Here is a 22661-nt window from a genome sequence, read left to right as displayed (position 1 = left end):
CAGTCTTATCCTCCGGAAAGGTTCTTCCCTTACAACCTGCACTTGTCCCCAGGAGACTTACAGGTCTCTTTGGGGCAGTGCAAGATTTATTCCTTCTTTTGGAACATATTTTAGTTTTTTCCAAAGACCTTTGGCCAAACACTCCCTGGAGCGTACCTTTCTCCAGGGTGTCCAACATTTTGGTTCCTTCAATGCGTGCTCTGTTGCCACCCGGGGATCTTAATTTTGGTGCTTTCAGCTCTACTGAAGCCTCCCTTTGAAAATATTCGGGAGCTTTTCCTGCTTTTGCTGTCCCAGAAGGTGGCCTTTTTCGGTAGCTTCGCCTCTGTGCGCAGGGTGTTGGAACTGGTGGCGTTATCCTGTCCATCTTATCTGATGATTCACAAGGATAAGGTGGTGCTTTGCGCCTGCCCATCATTGCTTCTTATGGCGGTCTCTGACTTTCATTTGACTAAAGACATTGTTGCCTTCCTTGTGTCCCAGGCCTAAACATCCAAAGGAAATTGCCTTGCATGCCTTGGATGTGGTCCGGGCAATTGGAGTGTACCTGGCAGCTGCAGAGTTTTTTAGGAAGTCAGTCTCTATTTGTGCTCACGGATGGACCTTTAAAAAGGGTTGGCCGCTTCTGCTGCGACCATTTCCAGATGGATCAGACAGACATTGATTCAGGCCTATTCAGTCAAGGGTCAGGTTCCTCCTTTCCCTGTCAAGGCGCATTCTATTAGGGCGCTCAGTGCCTCCTGGGCTTTCCGTCAATCATGCGTCAGTGCCACAGGTTTGCAAGACGGCCACTTGAACGTCTGTGCACACTTTTACAAGTGGATGTGTTGGCATCTGCAAATGCTGCTTTTGGCCGCAAGGTTTTGCAGGCTGCTGTTTAGAGGGCCTGGTCCTCTTTGAGGGTGTTTTTTTTTTTTATTTTATTTTTTTCTTCAGATGAGCTCCAGTTTATGGTTGAGCTCCATGTTACCTGGTTGGCTATCGTTGGCCTTGGCAATTTTTTTTTTTCTACTTTTTCCTACCCCTCCTGTTTAACACTGCTTTGGGACGTCCCAATGGTTAAGAATCAGGAGTTGTCTGTCAATGAACGAAGGCGAAAATAGAATTTTTAACTTACCGTAAAATACATTTTTCTGATGTTCATTGATGGACACCACACCCATCCCTCCTGTGGAGTTGACTTTCTTCAGACACTAACAAAACTGCATGCCTATAGCTGAGTGGGTTTATACCCTCTGGGACTGCCCATAAGCGTAGTCAAGCTTTTTCTTCCTAGTGTCCTACTCCAGTAGGGGGCAGTGTAACCCAATGGTTAAGAATCAGGAGCTGTATCGAACCTCATCAGAGAAATTGATTTTACGGTGAGTCAAAAATCCCATTTTTTACTTTATGCTATAAAATTCTTCCAATAAAAAAAAGTAAAATCAAATTTCTTCATAAATGTTGGCCAGTATGTATTATGCTACATGGTTTTTGGTAAAACAAAATCCCAATAAGCGTAAATTGATTGGTTTACACCGTTATAGCTAGGGCTGAAACTATTATTTTCCTAATCGATTAGTTGGCCGATTTATGGTTTTCGATCATATAACAGGCTTTAAAAAGCGTGGTGTAGAATCAGTCAATATGTACAGTTTGCCTTTTTTCTAAAAAAAAAAAAAAAAAAAATTATTTTTAAATATAAATGCCATCTATATGGTTAGGGAGCAAAATTTCTAATCCACTCTGAGAAGAACAGACAGAAGAGAGATGCTGTAATATAGTATGAGGTTGAATCTAGTAAATATCAGACTCGGATCAAATTTTTTATTTAATAGAAGAAAAAAAGACTGTTTTGCAGATTTTCAGACAGAACTGTAATATATTGTGTATGACAGACTCCCTTGTCATAGGCAGGTGGCTTGATAAAAGCGGTCACTAAGGCCCCTTCCACAGGCGGACCGCTTAGATCCGCCTGTCCGTTTTTTTTTTTTTTTGCGGGTCTGAACGGTCTCCCCCCCCCCCCCCCCCCCATGCATCCCTATGGGGCATCGGATGTCAGCGGAGACATGTCCGCTGACATCCGAGCCGTCAAATCTGGACGGATGGAAACCCTATTTTCCGATGGTCCGTTCCCATCCGATTTCCCCTATAGAGATGCATGGGGAACTGACAGCTGTGTCTCCGCACACAGCCCGTAGACACAGCTGTCATCCTCCTGCTCAGCGGGGGATCGGCGGATCGATCCCCCGCTGAGAAAAGCGGAGTCCGGCCAACGGACTCAGTGTGTGAAATAGCCCTTATGCTGGCCATACTAAAACGTCTCCTTCAAAAAAAGTGTTTTTAAGAACATTTTGTTCAAATTTGTAATCATTAGTGTGGTCAAATCGATGCTCGTTTTCAACCACAGTGGCAGGAAAATTGGAGCAGGATGGAAAACTTCTTGGTCAAAAGAATTTTCAGGCAGTGAATGTGGTTTTTGTTCAGAAATTACATTCATTTTAAAACTGAATGTTAAAAGCAAGTGAAATTTTCAAACGACATTCTTTCTTTCAGCAAATGTGCAAAGGTTTTTCAGTTGAATATTCTTGTCTGAAAATCCATACATGTATGGTCAGAATATTGTCCGAAAATCCATACATGTATGGTCAGAATATTGTCCGAAAATCCATACATGTATGGTCAGCATAAGGCTGGGTTCCCACCTATGCAGTTTGCTTTTGATCCGTTAATGCAGTGCTTTTTGCTGTGCGTTTAGATAATGCGTTTTTTGAACATGCGTTTGTGCTGCAATTTGAGTTTTACATTTTATACTTTTTTTTTGACCAATTTGTTGTTGGGCAGATTAAAAATGCAAATTTTGGCAAAAACACACTACATGATTTTCTGCAGCTTCTCCATTGAAGTCTATTAAACCAAAAAAGCAGTTTTTGCATTGAACAAAGTCTTTGACCCTTTCCATTATGCAGCGGCTGAAAAAAAGCATAAATGTGAATGTGTCCCATGGGAAACCCATGTTAAACGAACTGTAGTGCGTTTCTGTAAAAAGCACCAAAAAACGCATAGGTGTGATCCAGGTCTAAGACGTTTAGTAGCAGCAGCATGCTTTTTTATTTCCTGTCATAATGGGGTTAAAAAAATATGGAGGGGGTTAGGGAGAATATAAATCTTTTATATTAAAGTAGTACTAAAAGCTGAGACTACTTTTTTTCATGGATATAATCATTTTAAACATAATGCACAATACTGGTAAGTGTTTACTTTAACCACTTAAGCCCCGGAGGATTTTCCTGCTAAAAGACCAGATTCGGCACTGCGTGACTTTAACGGACAATTGCGCGGTCGTGCGACGCTGTACCTAAACGAATTTGACGTCTTTTTTTTCCCACAAACAGAGCTTTCTTTTGGTGGTATTTGATCACCCGTGCGATTTTTACTTTTTGCGCTATAAACAAAAAAAGAGCGTACATTTTGCAAAAACAACAATATTTTTCACATTTTTTTATATGAAATTCTCCCAAAAAAATGGAAAAATCAAAATTTTAACATTTTTGGCCAATTTGTTTTATCCTACCTATGTTTGGTAAAAAAAATCGCAAAAAGCGTATTTTGGTTGGTTTGCGCAAAAGTTATCGCGTTTACTAACAAAGGGAAAGATTTTTGTCATTTTTGTTGTTTTTTTTTTTTAACGCGTAATGGCGGCGATCTGCGATTTTTTTTTTTTTTTTTTTTTTTTTTTTTGCGGTACTGCGACATTGCGGCGGACAGATAGGACCCTTGACTGACATTTTTGACACTTTTGGGGTTACCAGTGACATTTCTACAGTAATCAGTGCTATACATATGCACTGTTACTGTAAAAATACACTGGCAGTGAAGGGGTTAACTTTATTTGGGAGGGAGGGGCTGTGTGTGTCCCTAGGGGCGTGATTCTTACTGTGATTGGCTGTGGCTCTAGCTGTAAGGACACTGATCAACGGATCTACATACTAGATCCGTATGATCAGTGTCTTTACAGCGAGGAGAATGACAGGCAGCTTGTTTACACAAGCTGCCTGACATTCTCCCTCTCCCCCGACGATCGCCGAGTGGCCGGCGGACATCGGGTCCGCTGGTCACACGCGCGGGGGGGTCCGTGACCGCGCCTCCGCGGACGCGCGCGCTCGATCCCCAGACCCTCCCAGGCTAGTGACGTTAATTAACGTCACTCTGCCTGGCAGGGGCTGACCGCCACAGTAAATCTACTTGCGGCGGTCGGCAAGCGGTTAAATGTAATTGTAATGCCTTCTGTTACTCCAGTCGATCAGCCTCCACCTTCTCTGGGTTCATATGCTGATCTTCTCTGCATGGTCTTTAGGCTACGTTCACATCTTGGCGTTGCTATTACAGGCATTTTTATGGACGTTTTTACAGGTGTTTTTTGTGCAGGTGTTTTTAGATTGAATAGAGACCAATGGAAAACGCCTGTAATCTGCCCAAAAAGAAGCTCATGTACTTTTTTGAGCGTTGGGAGTTTTGCTCACAGCGTCAAAACGCTCAGATGTGAACAGGGGCCATTGAAATGAATAGGATTTGTCTTGTTGGGCGTTTTGAGAGCTGATCCTAGAGCAGAAAAACTCCTACATGTGAATGGAGCCTTAAAGTGATTTATTTCTTTAACAAACCTCATTTCACTTCCCTGCTCTGTGTAATGGTTTTGCACAGAGCAGCTCTGATCCGACGCTTCTGGCTCCTCCTGCCTTCAGAGTGCCCCAATAGCAAGCTGCAAAGGATAGTATAGAGTTCCCCTAAAGCAAGGTAAACAAAACTTCTGCCTTTTAGAACCACTCACTTCCTGCCCAGGACTACATGTCCCATGAGGCATCGCTCCTCACATTCACAAGTTCTCAGGCACTTACTGACATGTATGGAAGGTGTACTGAGCGGAGTTGTCAACTATTTTCATAATCGATTAGTTGTCAATCGATTTCGTCATTTCGGCCCTAGTTATAGCGTCTACAAACTATGGGATATATTTACGGAATTATTTTGTGTGTATGTATATAATGTTTGTGTGTGTGTGTAATGGTGGCAATCAGGGACTTATAGGGGAACTGCGCTTTCGCGGTGGACACTGACACTTTTGTGGGAACCAGTGACATGAATACAGTGATCAGTGCTAAAAATACAAGGTTACTGTACTAATGGCACTGACTGGGAAGGGGGTTAAATGTCTAGGGCGATCAAAGGGTTAACTGTGTGCCTAGCCAGTGTTTACAGAGTGCTGCTTTCACTAAGGGAAGTAATATATATATGTGTGTGTGTGTGTGTGTGTGTGTGTGTAAATGTATGATTCTGCACAGGAGAGCCGCCCTGTAGCATTTAAATCTGCAATGGGGCGTACGTTAGGTGGTAAAATCCCCTCTTTTTGTGTTTTCAGACCTTTAAGACTGATGATAAAAATGGCATTGAAATTCAGAATGAGGTGGATGCATTATTGGAGCGGCAGAGGAGAGAGGCTCAGACACAGGTAGCCACCAGGACTCCTATGAGGTATGTAGATGGGCTTGTCTGTAATTTTTTTGGTTTTTTTCTCTATTTATTTCTTTTCTTTTGTTTTTATGAAGTTTTACATTATGTACATATGTCTTGCAGGCAGAGAATGGAACCTGAATTTGCAGACATGATTAACATTGAAGATAGCTGCCAGGTGGAAGATGTAGATGAAGATAGTGTATATAGTGTGTTTGTTTCTTACATTGAAATCTACAATAATTACATATATGATCTTTTGGAAGAGGTGCCTATAGATCCCATCAGACCAAAGTAAGCTAAATGCTTGAGTGTAAAGACTAAACTGCTTAATTTAATATCCAAAGCCATGTGTTAAGTGGCATCTTAAGTGTTTTTTTTTTTTTTTTTCCACTTTTTAAAACTTATTTTATTTTCTCCTTTTTTTTTTTTTTTTTTTCTTTTTTTTTTTGTTTCCAGTCTGTAAATGTTTTTTGTTCTGCTTTTTGTTTTTTTGTGTGTTTGACAGTTGCTTTCTTTTCTCCTTCTGTTCAATGAGTTGAGTTGGAATTCCATTCCATGAGCCGTGTGCTTTTATATGCATGTTGCAGTTTTTGAAGTGATATAAAATAAAGATTGTAACTTTTTACTATTCCTTTGTTAGATGGAACACGCCGGGAAAGAATGCAGAGTTTATGTATGTTTATATTACATAGCTTTTGCCTTGTTGCCCAGCTGTCTGCCTGATTCCCTAGTTATGTAGACAAAGCTTATCGTCCATCATCCTCTTCATCCATCCATTGTTCTCTTGTCATGTGTCTAATCTATACATTTGCATGATTTGCATGCTCTCCTATTTTGCTAATGTACGCTTTTGTAGCTATATGTATGCCCTTGTTCCTCCAACAACCACCAACCTGAACTACCGTTATTTATTTCAGACCCCCACAGTCTAAGATCTTGCGGGAAGACCAGAACCATAACATGTATGTTGCTGGGTGCACAGAAGTTGAAGTTAAAACTACAGAGGAGGCGTTCGATGTGTTCTGGAAAGGTGAGATTTGTAGTCCAGGGATGTTGTGCTAAAATTGTTTTATCCATGGGATAATACTGTGTGTGTATATATGTGTGTAATGTATGTGTGTGTGTAATGTATGTGTGTGTGTATATGTGTGTATGTATATATGTATATGTATATGTATGTATATATATATATATATATATATATATATATATATATATATATATTATAGTGTGTGTATATATTCTGACTCACACTTAGTTACTAAACCCAGCACCCTGCATTCACTATATCTGGTCTCCCACAGAACATGGAAATGTGCAATTATTTTAGTAAATATAAACTGCTAAATACCTTTTCTCATCAGCAGTATATAGCAGTTATGTGACTTCTATCAGTGTCTGGTTAAAGCTTGTAGGAGTTTTCATTCTCTCCCTGTCCGATAAGGCTGCATGACCCCTGACCCTCTGGACAGTGCTGATCGCATGCACTCTCCTAAGGAAAAAAAAAAACTATCAATACACACCAAACTGGGCATGTGCAGCTTGGCTTCTGTTCTGCCAGGAGACGGATTGGGGATAGTGGAAGAAGGGGGGGGAGACAGGATCAAACAGCCTTTTTACACAAATGCAGAGGATTAACCCCTTTTGGCTCCACAGTGCGTATAACAAGAATGCTTTACAGTATATACAGACTGATTTTACTGTTGGGGGTTTAGTAATACTTTAAGCAGTCCATCTGTTATGCAGCTTTGTTTCCTTCTACCATGGGTGGAAGGAAAGAAAATTGCTCAATTTTCCCCATTAACACATTCAATGTTGAGGGAATCCTTCCCGCAGTGCTATTGTGTTCTGCCAGTGGGGAGCCTTCCCTGCCGGGACAACACAATGGTTCGTGTTGCCTGCTTATAACCTGTGACAGTAAATGTTGAGAAAAAAAAACGCGACAGGCTAGTTGTACTCAAGTTTATGCCATACTGTAGGGAAAAACTCAGATCCGGTGATTTGGAAAACAAGAGGTATTCGTTTATTTACATGCGCATGGAGATATATACAGAGTTCAGTCAAAGCAGCCTGTCTCGTGCATAAAAATCTACCCAGGCAATAGGGTTTGCACTTTTTATAGTGATGATTATTTGAGGTATAGGTGTGTTCTGGGCTGATCTAAAGTGTAATAGCATATTTCATCCAATCAATGTCCACTCCTTCATCTGGTAGAATAACGGTTAATTCAACTGTCCCATCCTTTAGCTGTAATCTCTCCGGTCAGAGATGGTTCTGAAAATTGGTCTTGGAATGTAGCATCCTGCTTCGTTATCTTTCAAGGTTTTTTGCTGTAGGAATAGAGAGACACAAACTCTCCTTTCATGCATGCGAGGGGGATGGCGGCCTCTATCACTAGAAATAAGTACATCATAAAGCATCACTCTAACTACTGTGATATATATAAAATATTATATATAAAAATGGTGAAACCAAAGAAACTGCGCAAAAGATTAAATAACTAAAAGGGCTAAACAGCCCCGTGAAGAAGCACAAAAAATATAAATCTTTGAGGAATTTCTTCCCCATTGTGAGCTGCAAACAAAAAGCTAAAGTGCTGTGACAATTTTAAAAAAGTGAAATATTGCGCTTCACATGTGTCATACATCAAAGTGCTTGTGCAAATATAAATATATATAATGATGTGGATAAATGGGATTAAAAAAGTCTAAATAATAGCTTAATATCAAAGTATAAAGTCCATAAACGGCAACAATGAATCAATAAAAGTCCATGAAGCAGTAACAATAATAAATATGATAAAAGCAAAGACTTGATAGTGGTGTTAAAAGCCTCCACCTCCACACTTCCACCCAGTGTTCAAGCAAGGTACTTCTTACCAGAAGTATATGACCCCTTGATTATAGGGGGTTACATAGTCATTTGGATCCAATCTATGAACGATCCTCAGCTCCAATTTCCATAGTCCTATGGTGAGCTCTCAAAGACCAGGATCTACTAGGATGAAGGACTGAACATTTGTATATGATACACAGCATAGATTTTAAGCCTTTCTTGGATAGGCCAAAGTTCTGAGGCATATTGCACATTGCAACTTTTTTACAAGTGTAAAAAGTTTTGTCATGTGACACGCATCTCTTCTTCCCGATAGTGGAGGGTGGGGTACAGGACACTGAGCAGACACAAAGTATACCTATATTCCATAGGCTTCTGGTAAGAAGTACCTTGCTTGAACACTGGGTGGAAGTGTGGAGGCTTTTAACACCACTATCAAGTCTTTGCTTTTATCATATTTATTATTGTTACTGCTTCATGGACTTTTATTGATATATAAAATATTAACCTCTATCTAAATTTCTAGGTTCACACATATATAGATCTATATAGATATATATATATATATATATATAGATAAATATAGATATGTATAGATATCTACGGCTACATTTAGTGAAAGATTCCTGACTCAGCCAATTCTTCCAACACATACATGGGTTGAAAGTCCGCCAGTCGATGCTAAGCCAGCCACATTTTAATCCATGCATGACCCTTCTGTCTGTCACTAAAATCTTGTTTTGTTCGTTTTTTTTTTTTTTTGATTCCTCGAAGGGCAAAAGAGAAGGAGAATTGCAAACACACAACTGAATCGCGAGTCCAGCCGCTCCCACAGTGTTTTCATTATCAAGTTGGCACAAGCCCCACTTGATGCGGATGGGGATAATGTGCTGCAGGTAATTACTATGTCACAGGACCCTCTCTGGGTCGGTTCACACCTTGCCCGCACAGAAACACACTGAGTGTTCCTGTGCAATTCACATGCTGTTCTGTGCGGTGAGATTTTAGGACCATTTGTTTTGAATTGCCTGAAATTGCACCATACCAAAAGTAGTGCATGTGCTACTTTTAGAAACGCACTGCAACCGGATCGCATGATACTTTTGTAGCCAGGCTGCAAGATGCTATGAAAACCAATATTAAGGACTGATACAAGAGGTGAGGGCTATACGGTGGAGTCCATAAAGTCCAAATGACAGGCTTTAAATTGTAGGAGATGCTCTTAGTGGCTGCTGGCTCATGAAGAGCTAGAAGGGACTCTGGAGAAGATACAAGGAGGGAAGAGCAGTGCCATCTAAGTGGCAGCAGTTAAATAAAATAACCATTTATTGGATAAAAGTAGAGCAACTTAAGATAAGTGGTGTAGCGCTTTGTATAAACAATCATCTGCTGTCTTCCGGGATAGCTATGCTGTTGGCAAGTGTATAGCCAGTGTCCTTGGTGGCGCTGATGGTTCCCAGCGCTTCTGTCAACTCCGGTACGCTGAGCTGGCGGATACCGGTGTCACCTGCATGGCGTGCGTTTACAGCATGTGTACTCCTTCAGGCCATACAGGGGGCCATCTGTGTGGGCAAGTGGTGGGGGTGGACCGCAAACGTGTCGCCTCCACAGATACCATGACGGCATACTGATCCTGGAACACAGCGAATGATTTTGTTTATACCAAGTGCTACACCACTGTTATCTTGTGAAATTGCTCTTTTATCCAATAAATGGTTATTTCTCTTTCGTTCATTGACGGACATAGTTTTTCTGGTATCAGATCAAAAGCTATCAGCGCAAACCAAAATATAACACAAAACTAATGTGTGTGAATATAGTGTGAAAAAATATATCCTCAAGTGTGTAAATGCTAATCCGGCAGCAAACACCAATCGTGTTCACAAATCACAAACCATACAAATAATACAAAAATGTGCTGCGCCAGAAATCACACAAATAAAAACAGTGATAATATGTGATAATGATAGATGAAAAATATTATGTGCCTTATGAACTGTTTTTCATCTATTATCACATATTATCACTGTTTTTATTTGTGTGATTTCTGGCGCAGCACATTTTTGTATTATAGCTTTTGATCTCCATAACAGTTGGGTTATACTGCCCCCTACAGGAGTAGGGCACTAGGCAGAAAGTCTGGCTATGCCCATGGGCAGTCCCAGGGGGGTATAGTCCCTCTCTGCTATAGGCACTCGTTTTTTTTTTTTGTTTTTTCTGCCTGGTCAGGAGTAAGGACCTAGTTCCTTGCTGGGATCTTTGGTCCTGTCAATTTTTTTTTTCTTTTTAGATAGAATTCTTTTTTTCTCCTGGTTTTTTTCCTGTGAGATCTACAATCAACAGCCGGACTGGGCAAGGGGCTAAATAATCTAGATCCAGTGGTCACCCCAGTCTGGCCAGCGAGGGTACGCAGACCTAAGCTCCATGCTAGATCGGCCACGACATAGCCCCATTCGATGGGGGGTGGCCTGCAAGTTAAATGCCTCGTATACAACCGGGTCTCAGCCCGAGTCGCAGCATTCCTCCTGGCCGACAGCCCCCCATTTTAATGGAGAGGGGTTCTATCTGGAGGGGTGCCCGCCTTGTTCGTTTTATGGTGTGTAGCGGTTCACCCCCCCGGGGGAAGGTTTTGGGGTGGATGCGGGTTCCTGTCAGGCACCCTCCCCTCTTTTTCATCTGTCGCCCATCCTACCCCCCCCCCAATATGTTGGGGCTGTTTGGGTGGTCTGGTCCACCTCCTGGGGTGGGGGCGGGGTGCCATGCTTGCGATTGGGGGCGGTGCGCGGCCGGCAACCTGACGATCGACTGTGCTGGGTGGGTTGTACATTATGGGGGCTCCTGCAAGGGCCCCCTGTCCTGCCTGGGTCTGTCCTTGAGGCCTGGGTCCCTTGTAACCCTCATGGTACCGCCATTTTGTTGTAGCCTGTTTCTATGCACTGCGGCCATGTTTATGTAGTCCAGTGGCAATTTTGTGGTGGTTTACCATTGAAAATAGTGGCGGCGGCCATGACAGTGGAGCCCTGTTGGCGGCGATTTCAGTGGTCGAAGCCCCTCCTCATCCCCTGGTGCTGACTCCTGGATCCTTTGACTTCCTGATCGCTGCGGGTGGAGTGCAGATTATCCTGGTGGCTGCAGGTGTCTGTTTCTGCTGCTTGGCGAGTCTGTGGGGGTCTCTTCCCCTCTGCTCAGGATCGCTTGGCGCTTGTGTCTGGCGACCGGATATTGGTTCCATTGTGTCGCCTTCCCTGTGTCCCAGACCTAAACATCCAAAGGAAATTGCCTTGCATGCCTTGGATGTGGTCCGGGCAATTAGGGTGTACTTGGCTACGAGGTCTTTCAGGAAGTCAAGACTCTTTCTTTGTGCTCATGGATGGGCCTCGTAAAGGGTTGTCCGCCTCCTCTACAACAATTTCCAGATAGATCAGACCAACCATGATTCAGGCCTTTTCCATCAAGGGTCAGGTTCCTCCTTTCCCTGTCAAGGCGCACTCTACCCGGGCTCTTAGTGCCTCCTGGGCTTTCTGTCCTCAGGCATCAGTGACTCAGGTTTACAAGGCGCCCACTTGGTCGTCGGTGCACTCTTTCACAAAGTTTTATAAAGTGGCTGTGTTGGCATCTGCAGATGCTTCTCTTGGCCGCAAGGTTTTTCAGGCTGCTGGTGAGAAAGAACCTGATCCTCTTTGAGGGTGTATTTGTTTTTTTTTCAGGTGGCCTCCAGTTTTGGTTGAGCTCCTGTTGCCTGGTTGGCCACTGTTTAGCCAGGGGAATCTTTTTTGCTGTTCCCAACCCTCATGTTTAACACTGCTTTGGGACGTCGCAACGGTTATGAAGATCTGGAGCTGTGTCCGTCAATGAACGAAAGAAAATGGGATTTTTGACTTACCGTAACATCTATTTCTCTGATCATTGATGGACACCACACCCACCCCTCTGACACTGCTTGTAACTAAACAGTGCCTATAGCAGAGGGGGAGGCTACCCATGGGCGTAGCCAGACTTTTTTTATTTTATTTTTTTCTTTCTAGTGTCCTACTCCTATAGGGGGCAGTATAACCCAATGGTTCTGAAGATCTGAAGCTGCGTTCGTCAATGAACAGCATAGAAATGGATTTTACTAGAAGTCAAAATTTTTTGCTTGTGTGTACATGTAGCTTGTTTGAAATACGTTTGACAGTAGGTGTTTTGCATGACAGATCCACAATAGTTAAGCAATGTTTCCCTCTTAGTTATCATGAGCAATGATGAGCAGTCTGCTGGTTTATTATCTGTTCTTTGTGATCGTCATATTGACTTCTTGTTTTGTTGTTTGTGCAGGAAAAAGAGCAGGTTACAGTGAGTCAGCTTTCTCTTGTAGACTTGGCTGGAAGTGAAAGAACAAACCGCACAAAGGCAGAGGGAAACAGACTGCGTGAAGCAGGTAAAGTCTAAGCATCTGGAGCATTAAACTGAACCGGACAGTCATTCTAAACATTAGGGAGGTAGTAAACTTCCTTCTCTTGCTTTTACCTACTGTATAGTAAAGCTTATAATAAGGCTTACCTAATAAGTAGTGTAAATATCTCCTAAGCGGGCACTATTTAGGAGATATTTACATTGCATGCAGCCAGTGACCTCACTGGCGCATGTGCTCTGAAGGAACAGCCGCCTGCGCTGTAAACGGCGGCTCCCACGTGTGATGGAGTGACGTCATCACGGCTCCGGCAAATCAGAGCCAGAGTCCGCAAGACAGGTGAAGATGGAGGCGCCTACAGCGCTGATTTCTCGGCATGGGGGGGGGGGCTTCGCATTTCAGGTAAGTTTAACATGATGTGTTAGTATGCGATATGGCTTTACCCAGTAGGCCCCCCCCCCAAAAAAAATTAATTAGTGGTTTACAAGCGCTTAAATATATATATATATATATATATATATATATATATATATATATATATATATATATATATATATATATATATATCCAGTCTAAGAATAGGCTCCACAAGATGGAGTTTATTGTACATCTTTGCTTCCACTTTGCTTTTACTAAGGGCTTGATTTCCCGGGCTTGTGCAATTTTACTCTCAAATCAGCAGTTTGGTTGTCATTTAGGGCATTAAACTGAACAGGTTGGGTGTGTCTTTTTTTGGGGGGGTTTTGGGTTTTTTTTTTTCTTAATGCATTCTATGAATTTAGATTAAAAAATATCTTCTGTGAACCATCGATGTTGCACAAGAGGCTCGGCTGTCCAGGAATCTCCCTCATTGGCTGAGACAGCAGGTGCCATTGGCTCCAGTTGCTGTCAATCAGTCAGTGAGCCAATGAGGGGAGGCAGAGCCCGGGCTCAATTTCTGAATGGACACAGAGCTGGGGCTCGGCTGGCAAGGGACCCGAGAAGGAGGATCTGAGCTGCTCTGTGCAAAACCACTGCACAGAGCCAGGTAAGTATAACATGTTTGTTATTTTTAAACCAAGAAAGACTTTAGGATCACTTTAATGGAAGTCAGATCCCCTAAGGCGATGTTTAAACGGCACTAACCTTCTGAGGGTTCCATGTTAACCACTTGCCAACCGCGCGCTGTAGCCGTCCTCTCAGAACCATGCCCCGCCTCTGTAGCCTGCCCCTGGTGTGATCTGTGTTCTTTGGACACAGCTGATCACAGATCTGGGTAAAGGGCCACTCACAGCAGCCCTTTACCATGTGATCAGCTGTTGTCCTAATCGCAGCTGATCACATAAACACACTTTCCGGTTATCTGCATTCTGTTAGGTCCCTTTCACACACTCCGTCCGTCGGACGGAGTCTGTTTTTTCTCAGTGGGGGATCGATCTGCCGATCCCCCGCTGAGCAGGAGGGTGACAGCTGTTCTCCGCACTATGTGCGGAGACACAGCTGTCAGTTCCCCAATGCCTCTCTATGGAGAAAATCTGATGGGAACGGACCGTTAGTCCGTTCTCATCCGATCCGCTGGACGGATGGATAATGGGGTTTCCATCCATCCATATTTGATGGATCGGATGTCAACGGACATGTCTCCGCTGACATCCGATGCCCCATAGGGATGCATTGGGGAACCGTTCAGATCCGCCAAACAAACGGACAGGCGGATCTGAACAGACGGTCCGCCTGTGTGAAAGGGCCCTTAGTCGGTAACCAGCAAGTGTGAAAGGGGACATCCACACTGATAACCAGGGCACTGATCATCCATGTCCTGATTTATCAATGCCGCCTTAGTGCAGATCAGTGAAGGAAAAAAAATTACCTGTTTGCAACATTTTATAAAACAAAACCAGGAAACATATTTTTTTTTTTTTTAACTTGTTTGTTTACTTAGCAAAAAATAAAAACGCAGTGGTGAATAAATACCACCACAAGAAAGCTCTGTGTAAAATAAATAAATGAATAAACAAAATATAAACTTTATGTGGGTAGCGCTGCATTACTGCGCAATTGTCATTGTGCGACAGCGATAAAGGCTGAAAATTGGCCTGGACAGAAGGGGGTGAAAGTACCCGATAGGCAAGTGGATAAGAAAGAGGCAATGAACTGAATCTGAATACCCAGAAGCCATTGTGATTAATTTTAATTCTCTTACAGGCAACATTAACCAGTCACTTATGACTTTACGAACGTGTATAGAAATTCTGCGAGAAAACCAGATGTGTGGAACAAACAAGGTAATTGCCTAATAACGCCATGAGTTTTCATATAACATGTATAATGTATTGTGGACCGTGTTAAAGTAGAACCTCGACCATGCATTTTTACCACCCCCCAGCCACAAGTGTAAGTGTGGCCTTTATGATGTGACTATACTCACTGCAGTAGTTCAAGTGTTTTATTTATTGCACACGTATTTATTTTGGAGATTACCTCAAAGGAGTGGGGATAGTGCATTACATTAGTAGTTCAAGTGATTTATTTATTGCACATGTGTTTATTTGTGAGATTACCTCAAAGGAGGGGGGATAGTGCATCACATTTGGTTATGGATCTTGCCATGTTCCAAAAACTGAAGTTTTGGTGGGAGGCTGGCGCAACGTTAACAACCAAAATATTACATGCTTTAGTTGATTTATAATCACCTTTTAATTTCCCCAGATGGTGCCCTACCGAGACTCCAAGTTAACACACCTGTTCAAAAACTATTTTGATGGAGAAGGGAAAGTTCGAATGATAGTGTGTGTAAATCCCAAGGCAGATGATCATGAGGAGAGCCTAGTAAGTTGGAGGTTTGGCTAATTTTGACCTTTGAAGACTCATTTGTTAGCGAGTTTTTTAACCTCGGTTTTGTTTTACAGCAAGTTATGCGGTTTGCTGAGATGACTCAGGAAGTAGAAGTTGCCAGACCTGTTGACAAACCAATTTGCGGGCTTACTCCTGGGCGCCGCTATAGGAACCAGGCATTTAAGGATGAGCTTAGTCGTAGGCTGGAGGATCGTGGAGGTCCTGTAAATGGAGGCAAGTGGGGGGGAATAAACACCTTCTATATGGGTTAATTCAATATTCTAATACAATTAGTATTGATGTGTGTGGCAAGTAGGCAGCTCTGAGCCCTTAAGGGTATCCAGGATAATAACGGCCATGTTACTAGTGGCCAACATCACTACTCTTCGTTGCCATCTATGTTCTACGTGTGGTGCTGCTGTCTTAGGGAATCCGATCTCATTTAATTCTTGTGATCTCTTCCAGAATTCGATGATCAGGCAGTAATTGAGATGCTCATTCAAAGCTTTCCTCCTATTCCATCCTGTGAGCTGCTGGATGTCAATGATGATCAGACTCTACCGCAAATTATCGAGGCCCTGGAGAAACGACGCAGAATCCGTCAGATGATGGCTGAAGAGTTTAACAAGAACGGTGAGTTGTAATTCAGGCTTCTGCCATTGTTGAAAGTTTTGTCCATGTTCATAATTCCATCTTCTTTTTTTTTTTTTTTTTTTTTTTCTTAGACAATAAGCAGCTTATTGCTGTATAATGCTGGTTTTGCTGTAAACCTATGCATGGATGTAGGCTTGAAATATTTATTTGCATCTTTTGACTTGTCTCCACAGTTGTCTCCTTCAGGGCTTTGCTGCAAGAGCTGAATGGGGTAGTGGCTGCAAAAGAGAACATTGCACAGGGTAGAATGTCTGAGAAGGAACGGGCAATAATGTCTCAAAAATCGGAGATAGAGCGGCTTGAGAAGAAAGTCAAAACATTGGAATACAAGGTATATTCTAGTGATCTAGAAGGAGAAATGTGAGTAATACTCACGTGATCGCGCCTAGGTTTTTGATAAATGTATAAACGTGAAAAGAGAGAAAAAAATTGAGCTGCTGGTCAAAAACAGTGGGTTGTGTGAAATGTGGTAAAAGGGAGACAGCGCTCAAAATTATATATATATATATATATATATATATATATAATTTTTTTATGATTATTATTCACGTATTTAAATATATAATTTTGAGCGCTGTCTCCCTTTTACCACATATTCTTATGATCGACAGATATTATTTTTTTGCTGATACCGATATTTTGGTCTTTTTTTTTTTTTTTTTTTTTTTTTTACAGGTTCTCTTGTGGAGGGATCTAAAAGACCCCCAAACCCCTCCTCTGCACTTAAAAGCATTAAAAACGCAAAATTTGGCTGTTTTGAATGCTGTCTTTTTTTTTTTTTTTTTTTTTTGTAGTTTGGCGCAGAGTACCCGGAAGTAACGTCATGACATCACTTCGGGTTTTTACATGTAGAGACCCGATCAGAGCTGAATGCAGCTTTGATCGTGTCTTTGGCGGCTGTGCAGGTAGGATGCCCGGGTCTCCCGGTGGGACGGGAGACCCAGGCGAGCCGTGGGGGGAGAGACCCGGGCGAGCCGTGGGGGGAGAGACGTCCCCTCCCGCTCCTTGTAATGACAGCCGAGCGGCTTCTCAGCCACATCGGTTGCCATTACAAGACAGCCGACCGTCGGCTATGGACGCCGGTACCGGGGTGATGCCTCTAGCTGCAGGCATCACTCCAATACAGCAATTTCCCGAAATATCGGTAACCTCAGGGCCCGATTCCGATGTATATCTGGCAAAGTGCAGATCGGCCCTCGATGTAGATCAGCTTTGCCGATCATCGGTCGATTCCTAGTGTGTCAATTAAAAAAAAAATGTAAAAAAAGGCTGTAATTTTTTTATTATTACACGAATGTACTAGAAATTAACTCCTTTTAAAGTGCAACTTACCCTCGGAAAATACTTTTTAGTCCTTTCAACCCCAGTTCCCCTCTGCTACATGGGACTGGTTTTTTGTTTTCTTATAAAACAAAAAAAAAAGCAGGACTGAGCCCCCCCAATGTACATCACTTGCCTAGGCATATGATGTGCATAGTGCTCGCTGTGGCCCCTGTGGTATGCACGTTATAGGGCATAGCACTTCATTCAGATAGGAGGGGGCAGTCTATTGCCACATCATTGATGGGGGGACTGAGAGGTGGTAGAAGAAAAGATTTCAGTTGGGCATGGCTGGATCCTCTAGGTCGGGGAGTATCTGAAATGTACACAACTAACCACGGGGGAGGGGGGGGGGGGGGGGGGGAGTAGGTACTCTTGAATGATTATAGGAAATCATAGCAAGTTTTCAATGTACCTTAAACAGGCTGACCTGACCAGCAGGCCTTGTGCTTGGAAGGCTTATGACTTTGCTACTAATGTTAGTCAGTAAAGTTATTGCCCTGAGCTTCTTTATATAAAAATGATTCTAGTTTTGTAGTGAAGATCACAAAATACTGATCATGTTCCTTTTTTCTTGCTGCCTTGCAGATCGATATTCTGGAAAAGACAACCACAATCTATGAGGAAGAAAAGCGCACATTGCAACAAGATCTGGAGTCCCAGAGCCAAAAGCTGCAGCGGCAACTCTCTGACAAGAGACGATTGGAGGCTCGGATTAATGGCATGGTAGTCGAGAATGCTGTGAAGTGGGAGAAAGAATGTGTAAGTGATTGCGGGATTGGGAACACCCATACGTCTATTACATGGTTCAGAATTGGATAACCTATACCAGATTTCAAGAACTATCACATAGAATCTGTTGCACTGGTATATACAATGAGATTACTGTCCAGAAGCTCAGTGACTGCATACACTAAAGTGAGGTTCCATGCCACCTGTTGTGTCTCTCGCAATAGTTCTCTGGTGCAAAATGATCATGCAGGTCAAGATCAAGCTCATTTTAAAGTTATTGAGCTTTGTTTTATTTTAATATTGAAATACCCGAACATGTTATACTTCCCTGCTCTGTGTAATGTTTTGCACAGAGCAGCCACGATCCTCCTCTTCTCGGGGCCAGCGCTTATAGCTGCTCTCTTGCTATGGGGGCACGTGTGTGTGTGTGTGTGTCTGTGCTCACATAAGCCACGCAGAGCCTGGCCTTGCCCCCTGCTCCCTTGTCACTGGCTGTGATTGACAGCAGCGAGTGCCAGTGGCTCCTGCTGATATCTGAGCCATTGAGAAGGGAGAGAGCCTCTGCTTTTGTGCAAACCTCTGGATCTAAATAGGTCTCAGGTATGTATTTAAAGGGGGCTGCGGGGGTAGCTGCATGCAGAAGGTTTTCTACCTTACTTCATAACATGATGCAAGGTTAAAAAAACACCTACCTTTACAACTACTTTAATTGCAATTTTTTTTCCTCTTGTGCCTGGAATTGGTCTTTACCCATTTGATCACTGGAAGATTTAAGCCCCCCCCCCCTCCTGACCAGTCCATTTTCTGCTAAGGGGCACTGCATTACTTTGACAATTGCGCTGTCATGCAACGCTTAACCCCAAATAAAATTTATTGGATAGGTTTTATAGCAGATATATATATATATATATATATATATATATATATATATATATATATATATATATATATATATATATATATATATATATATATATATATATATATATATATATATATATATATGAGAGAAATGCACAGGGGATTGGTGGTACTTGATCCCCTGTGCATTTCTCTCTATATATATATATATATATATATATATATATATATATATATATATATATAATCTGCTATAAAACCTATCCAATAAATTTTTTTAAAAAAAATCAATTTCTTCATAGGCTAATGTGCATTCTGCTACATGTTTCAGCCCAGTGTTTTTGGACAGTGTGGGAGGTGCTTGTACTAGGGGAAGACATAGAGCCTTGTCTCTACTTTGCAGAGACACGGGATCCATGCCTTCTATACTGACAGAACAGCGATCTGCCTTGTTTACATAGGCAGACCACCGTTCTGCCTCTGTACCTGAATGATCGGCGTGTGCCGTCCGACATCGTGTCCACGGTACTCCCAGATCAGCTGCCACTGTGTATAATCCCAGTGGGAGCAGGCTGCTGACGGCGCACATGCGCGCCCCCTACCCGGAAGTGTGGTATCAAATACTAGTTACGTGATCCTGCACCGCAGTGCCACCTTGCCGCTGTATATATGTTTATATGGTTGGAAAGTGCTTAAGCAATGTTGTCCACTTTATGAAAATGTGATGTATGCTTCCGTAAAGCTTTAGCTGGATTGTAACAAAGACTTCTTTGTATCTATTTCTAAGCATCAGTGGTTCTTTTCTGGTTTGGTTCTAAGATTTTGTTTCATTCCAGGAACGACGTGTGGCAGCCAAGCAGATTGAGATGCAGAACAAGCTGTGGGTTAAAGATGAGAAACTAAAGCAGCTGAAAGCTATTGTAACAGAATCTAAAGTCGAACGGCCAGAAAGACCAGCCCGCGAGAAGGACCGGGAGCGAGAACCGAAGGTTCCCACCAGATCTATCTCCCCATCACCTGTTCCTGTATGTGTCACGTGGGTTATAAGGTGTTCTTTGGTGAAGGGGTTATATAGGCACATAGGTGGTGGGTTGCTGAGTATTCACTCTCCTGGGTGGGTTACAGGAGGTGTCTGATTGTATCTCTTATGTAGGTTTGATCTTTCTCATGTTGCACAATTCTAATATTGGTGTGGCTTTCTTGTACACAAGACAAAGATTGGGTTTTTGTTGTTCCAAAGCTGATTGTAAATGGCCAGCACAACTTCCATCAGACTATCCAGCTGTATACAAAATTCCAAACAGCAGGCATGTAAATATGACCTGAATGTAAAGGTAATGTGTTTGTTCCCGTATAGTTGATAAAACAGTTTGCTTCAGCAACTGACAATTTGCTTATAAGGAGGATTGTTAGGGCTGGTTAACACCAGCCGCAGAGAGCAGCGGCTGCTTTGCAGTGTGAGCTGACTGGACTCGGCGCAATGAAGTGTTGAGCTCAGTAGATTGCACTTCTTAGATTTTTTTTTTTTTTACAAATTTTATTGACGTGTCACAAAGACATCTCATACAATTGTCAGCGGTGCGGTGTGAGGCAGTGGTTTGCCCGCATGTAGTACTTTTTTTTTTTGTTTTTCCCAGTACATCATGCCCGCACACCAACGCAGTTCAGTGGTTTGACCCGGCCACGTAGGAGACCAAGCATTATGCTTCATCCATGCGGTGGCACTGTACTGGTATAGCTGCCCAACAGTCCTACCTCATCTGGTATGAACCAGCTTTTAGACTCCATTCACACTACCGCGACTTGTCAGGCGACTTGTCAGCCTGACAAGTCGTGGTCCATGCAGTGCTACAGGACCCGTTCTAATAGGAGCGACACAAGTCGCCTTACTTAGAAAAAGGGTCCTGTACTACTTCGGAGCGACTTGCATAGACGTTCATTTTATGAAGTCTGTGCAAGTCGCGCCGAAGTCTGTGCACGCGACTTCACAGGTCGCCCCCGAAGTCGTGGCGCTTCAGTGTGAACCGGCACTTTGAAGTTCCAGCCTGTATTTACAAAAAATAAACAAAAATAAAATAGTCAACCGCTACAAATACTGTAGCTTCTGACTTTTAATATAAGGACACTTACCTGTCCAGGTATCCCACGGTGTCAGCACCCCTAGCTGATCCATCCATTGGCTTCAGGTTCAGGCACCGACATCCTTACTAAGGGAAACAGGAAGTGAAGCCTTGTGGCTTCACAGCCTGTTTCCTACTGTGCATGTCGTGCTGCACTTTTTGTATGGTACTGCTGTCTTCTGGGACCTGTGTGTGTGTGTGTCTCCTAGAAGGCAGCGGGGGGAAGGAGGAGGGCCCTTTTAATGACGTAGATCACTGTGGCGACCTAACATGGAAGTGGGAGCATGTACCTGTTTTGACAGGTATCTGCTCCCCACCTGGAAAGGTGCCAAACGTTAGACCAGAGGGGGGGTGTGGAAGCAGATAAGCGGAGCTTCCACCTTTTTCGGTGGAACTCTGCTTTAAGGCTTAGGCTCCTTTCACACACAGACTCCGTTGGACGGAGTCTGTTTTTCTCAGCGGGGGATCGAGCCGCCGATCCCCCGCTGAGCAGCAGGAGGACAGCTGTGTCTCCGTGCTGTGTGTGGAGACACAGCTGTCAGTTCCCCATGCATCTCTATAGGGGAAATCTGATGGGAACGGACCGTCAGTCCGTTCTCATCCGATGCCATCTGATCTGCTGGACGGATGGAAAATAGGGTTTCCATCCATCCAGATTTGACGGATTGGGTCGGATGTCAGCGGACATGTCTCCACTGACATCCGATGCCCCATAGGAATGCATGGGGGGACCGTTCAGATCCGCCAAAAAAACAGACAGGCGGATCTGAACGGTCCGCCTGTGTGAAAGGGGCCTTATGCACAAGTGCGTCACACTTCCGCCAATCTGAAAAGTGATCCACACTCAGATTGATTTCCATAGGTGTTTGACTGGCGGTGAGGAGGCGATAGGCCGCCTCCTCACTCCTGATTGAACCTTTTATTTGTTGTACTACCTCTGGCAATGGTGTGCATTGCACTTGGTTGCAGTACAGTTCTGGCGCGGTCCCATTCAGTAGCGCCACCCGCCGAAAGACATGCTGTTTACGTTTTGTCACAGCATGTGTACAGCTATGAGCAGCTGTACCTTTTAGCATGTGACTAGAAGAGATCTGGACAGCTGCACATCGATGCTATCACATATATTGGAATGAATTAAAATCCATACAACAGAGGTACAGGAACAACAAACTGACGCATTTCACACCTTCACTGGTGATTAGTCATAGGGTAGTTAATGGTGCGGTCACTAGCACCACCTGCTGAAAGACATGCTGTTTGTTTTGTCATAGCATATGTACAGCCATTAGCAGCTGTATTTTTAGTGTTCGGGGGGGAGGGGGGGAGTAAAACTGCAGCTCAACCGCCTGGTTTACTGCCTCCTCGACTTCGTGTGAACAAGCATTTAGTTAGCGATTAAAACTGTACTTTAAAATACTGGATCATCAGTCATAAAAGTTGCT

At 43.2% G+C, this 22661-nt stretch overlaps 1 protein-coding gene across 1 annotated transcript in view; it reads left to right on the top strand.

Moving 5' to 3' along the window:
* KIF23 (kinesin family member 23) overlaps positions 1 to 22661 on the top strand; it is a gene marked incomplete at its 3' end in the record, with an annotated part of 67911 nt that overhangs the window by 30544 nt on the left and 14706 nt on the right. Inside the window, exons 6-17 of the mRNA XM_082256314.1 lie at positions 5399 to 5511; positions 5614 to 5784; positions 6411 to 6523; positions 9103 to 9224; positions 12643 to 12745; positions 14903 to 14982; positions 15407 to 15526; positions 15607 to 15766; positions 15998 to 16165; positions 16360 to 16517; positions 18095 to 18268; positions 19936 to 20124. Coding sequence (XP_082112440.1) covers positions 5399 to 5511; positions 5614 to 5784; positions 6411 to 6523; positions 9103 to 9224; positions 12643 to 12745; positions 14903 to 14982; positions 15407 to 15526; positions 15607 to 15766; positions 15998 to 16165; positions 16360 to 16517; positions 18095 to 18268; positions 19936 to 20124 — 1671 coding nt within the window. The remainder of the gene's footprint in view (positions 1 to 5398; positions 5512 to 5613; positions 5785 to 6410; positions 6524 to 9102; positions 9225 to 12642; positions 12746 to 14902; positions 14983 to 15406; positions 15527 to 15606; positions 15767 to 15997; positions 16166 to 16359; positions 16518 to 18094; positions 18269 to 19935; positions 20125 to 22661) is intronic.

The sequence above is a fragment of the Pelophylax lessonae genome, assembly GCF_965119305.1.
Source record: "Pelophylax lessonae genome assembly, chromosome: 4".
In the NCBI taxonomy this organism is placed as follows: Eukaryota; Metazoa; Chordata; class Amphibia; order Anura; family Ranidae; genus Pelophylax; species Pelophylax lessonae.
The sequence above is the reverse complement of the archived record's forward strand: the minus strand, read 5'-3'. Positions and strand labels throughout refer to the sequence as shown.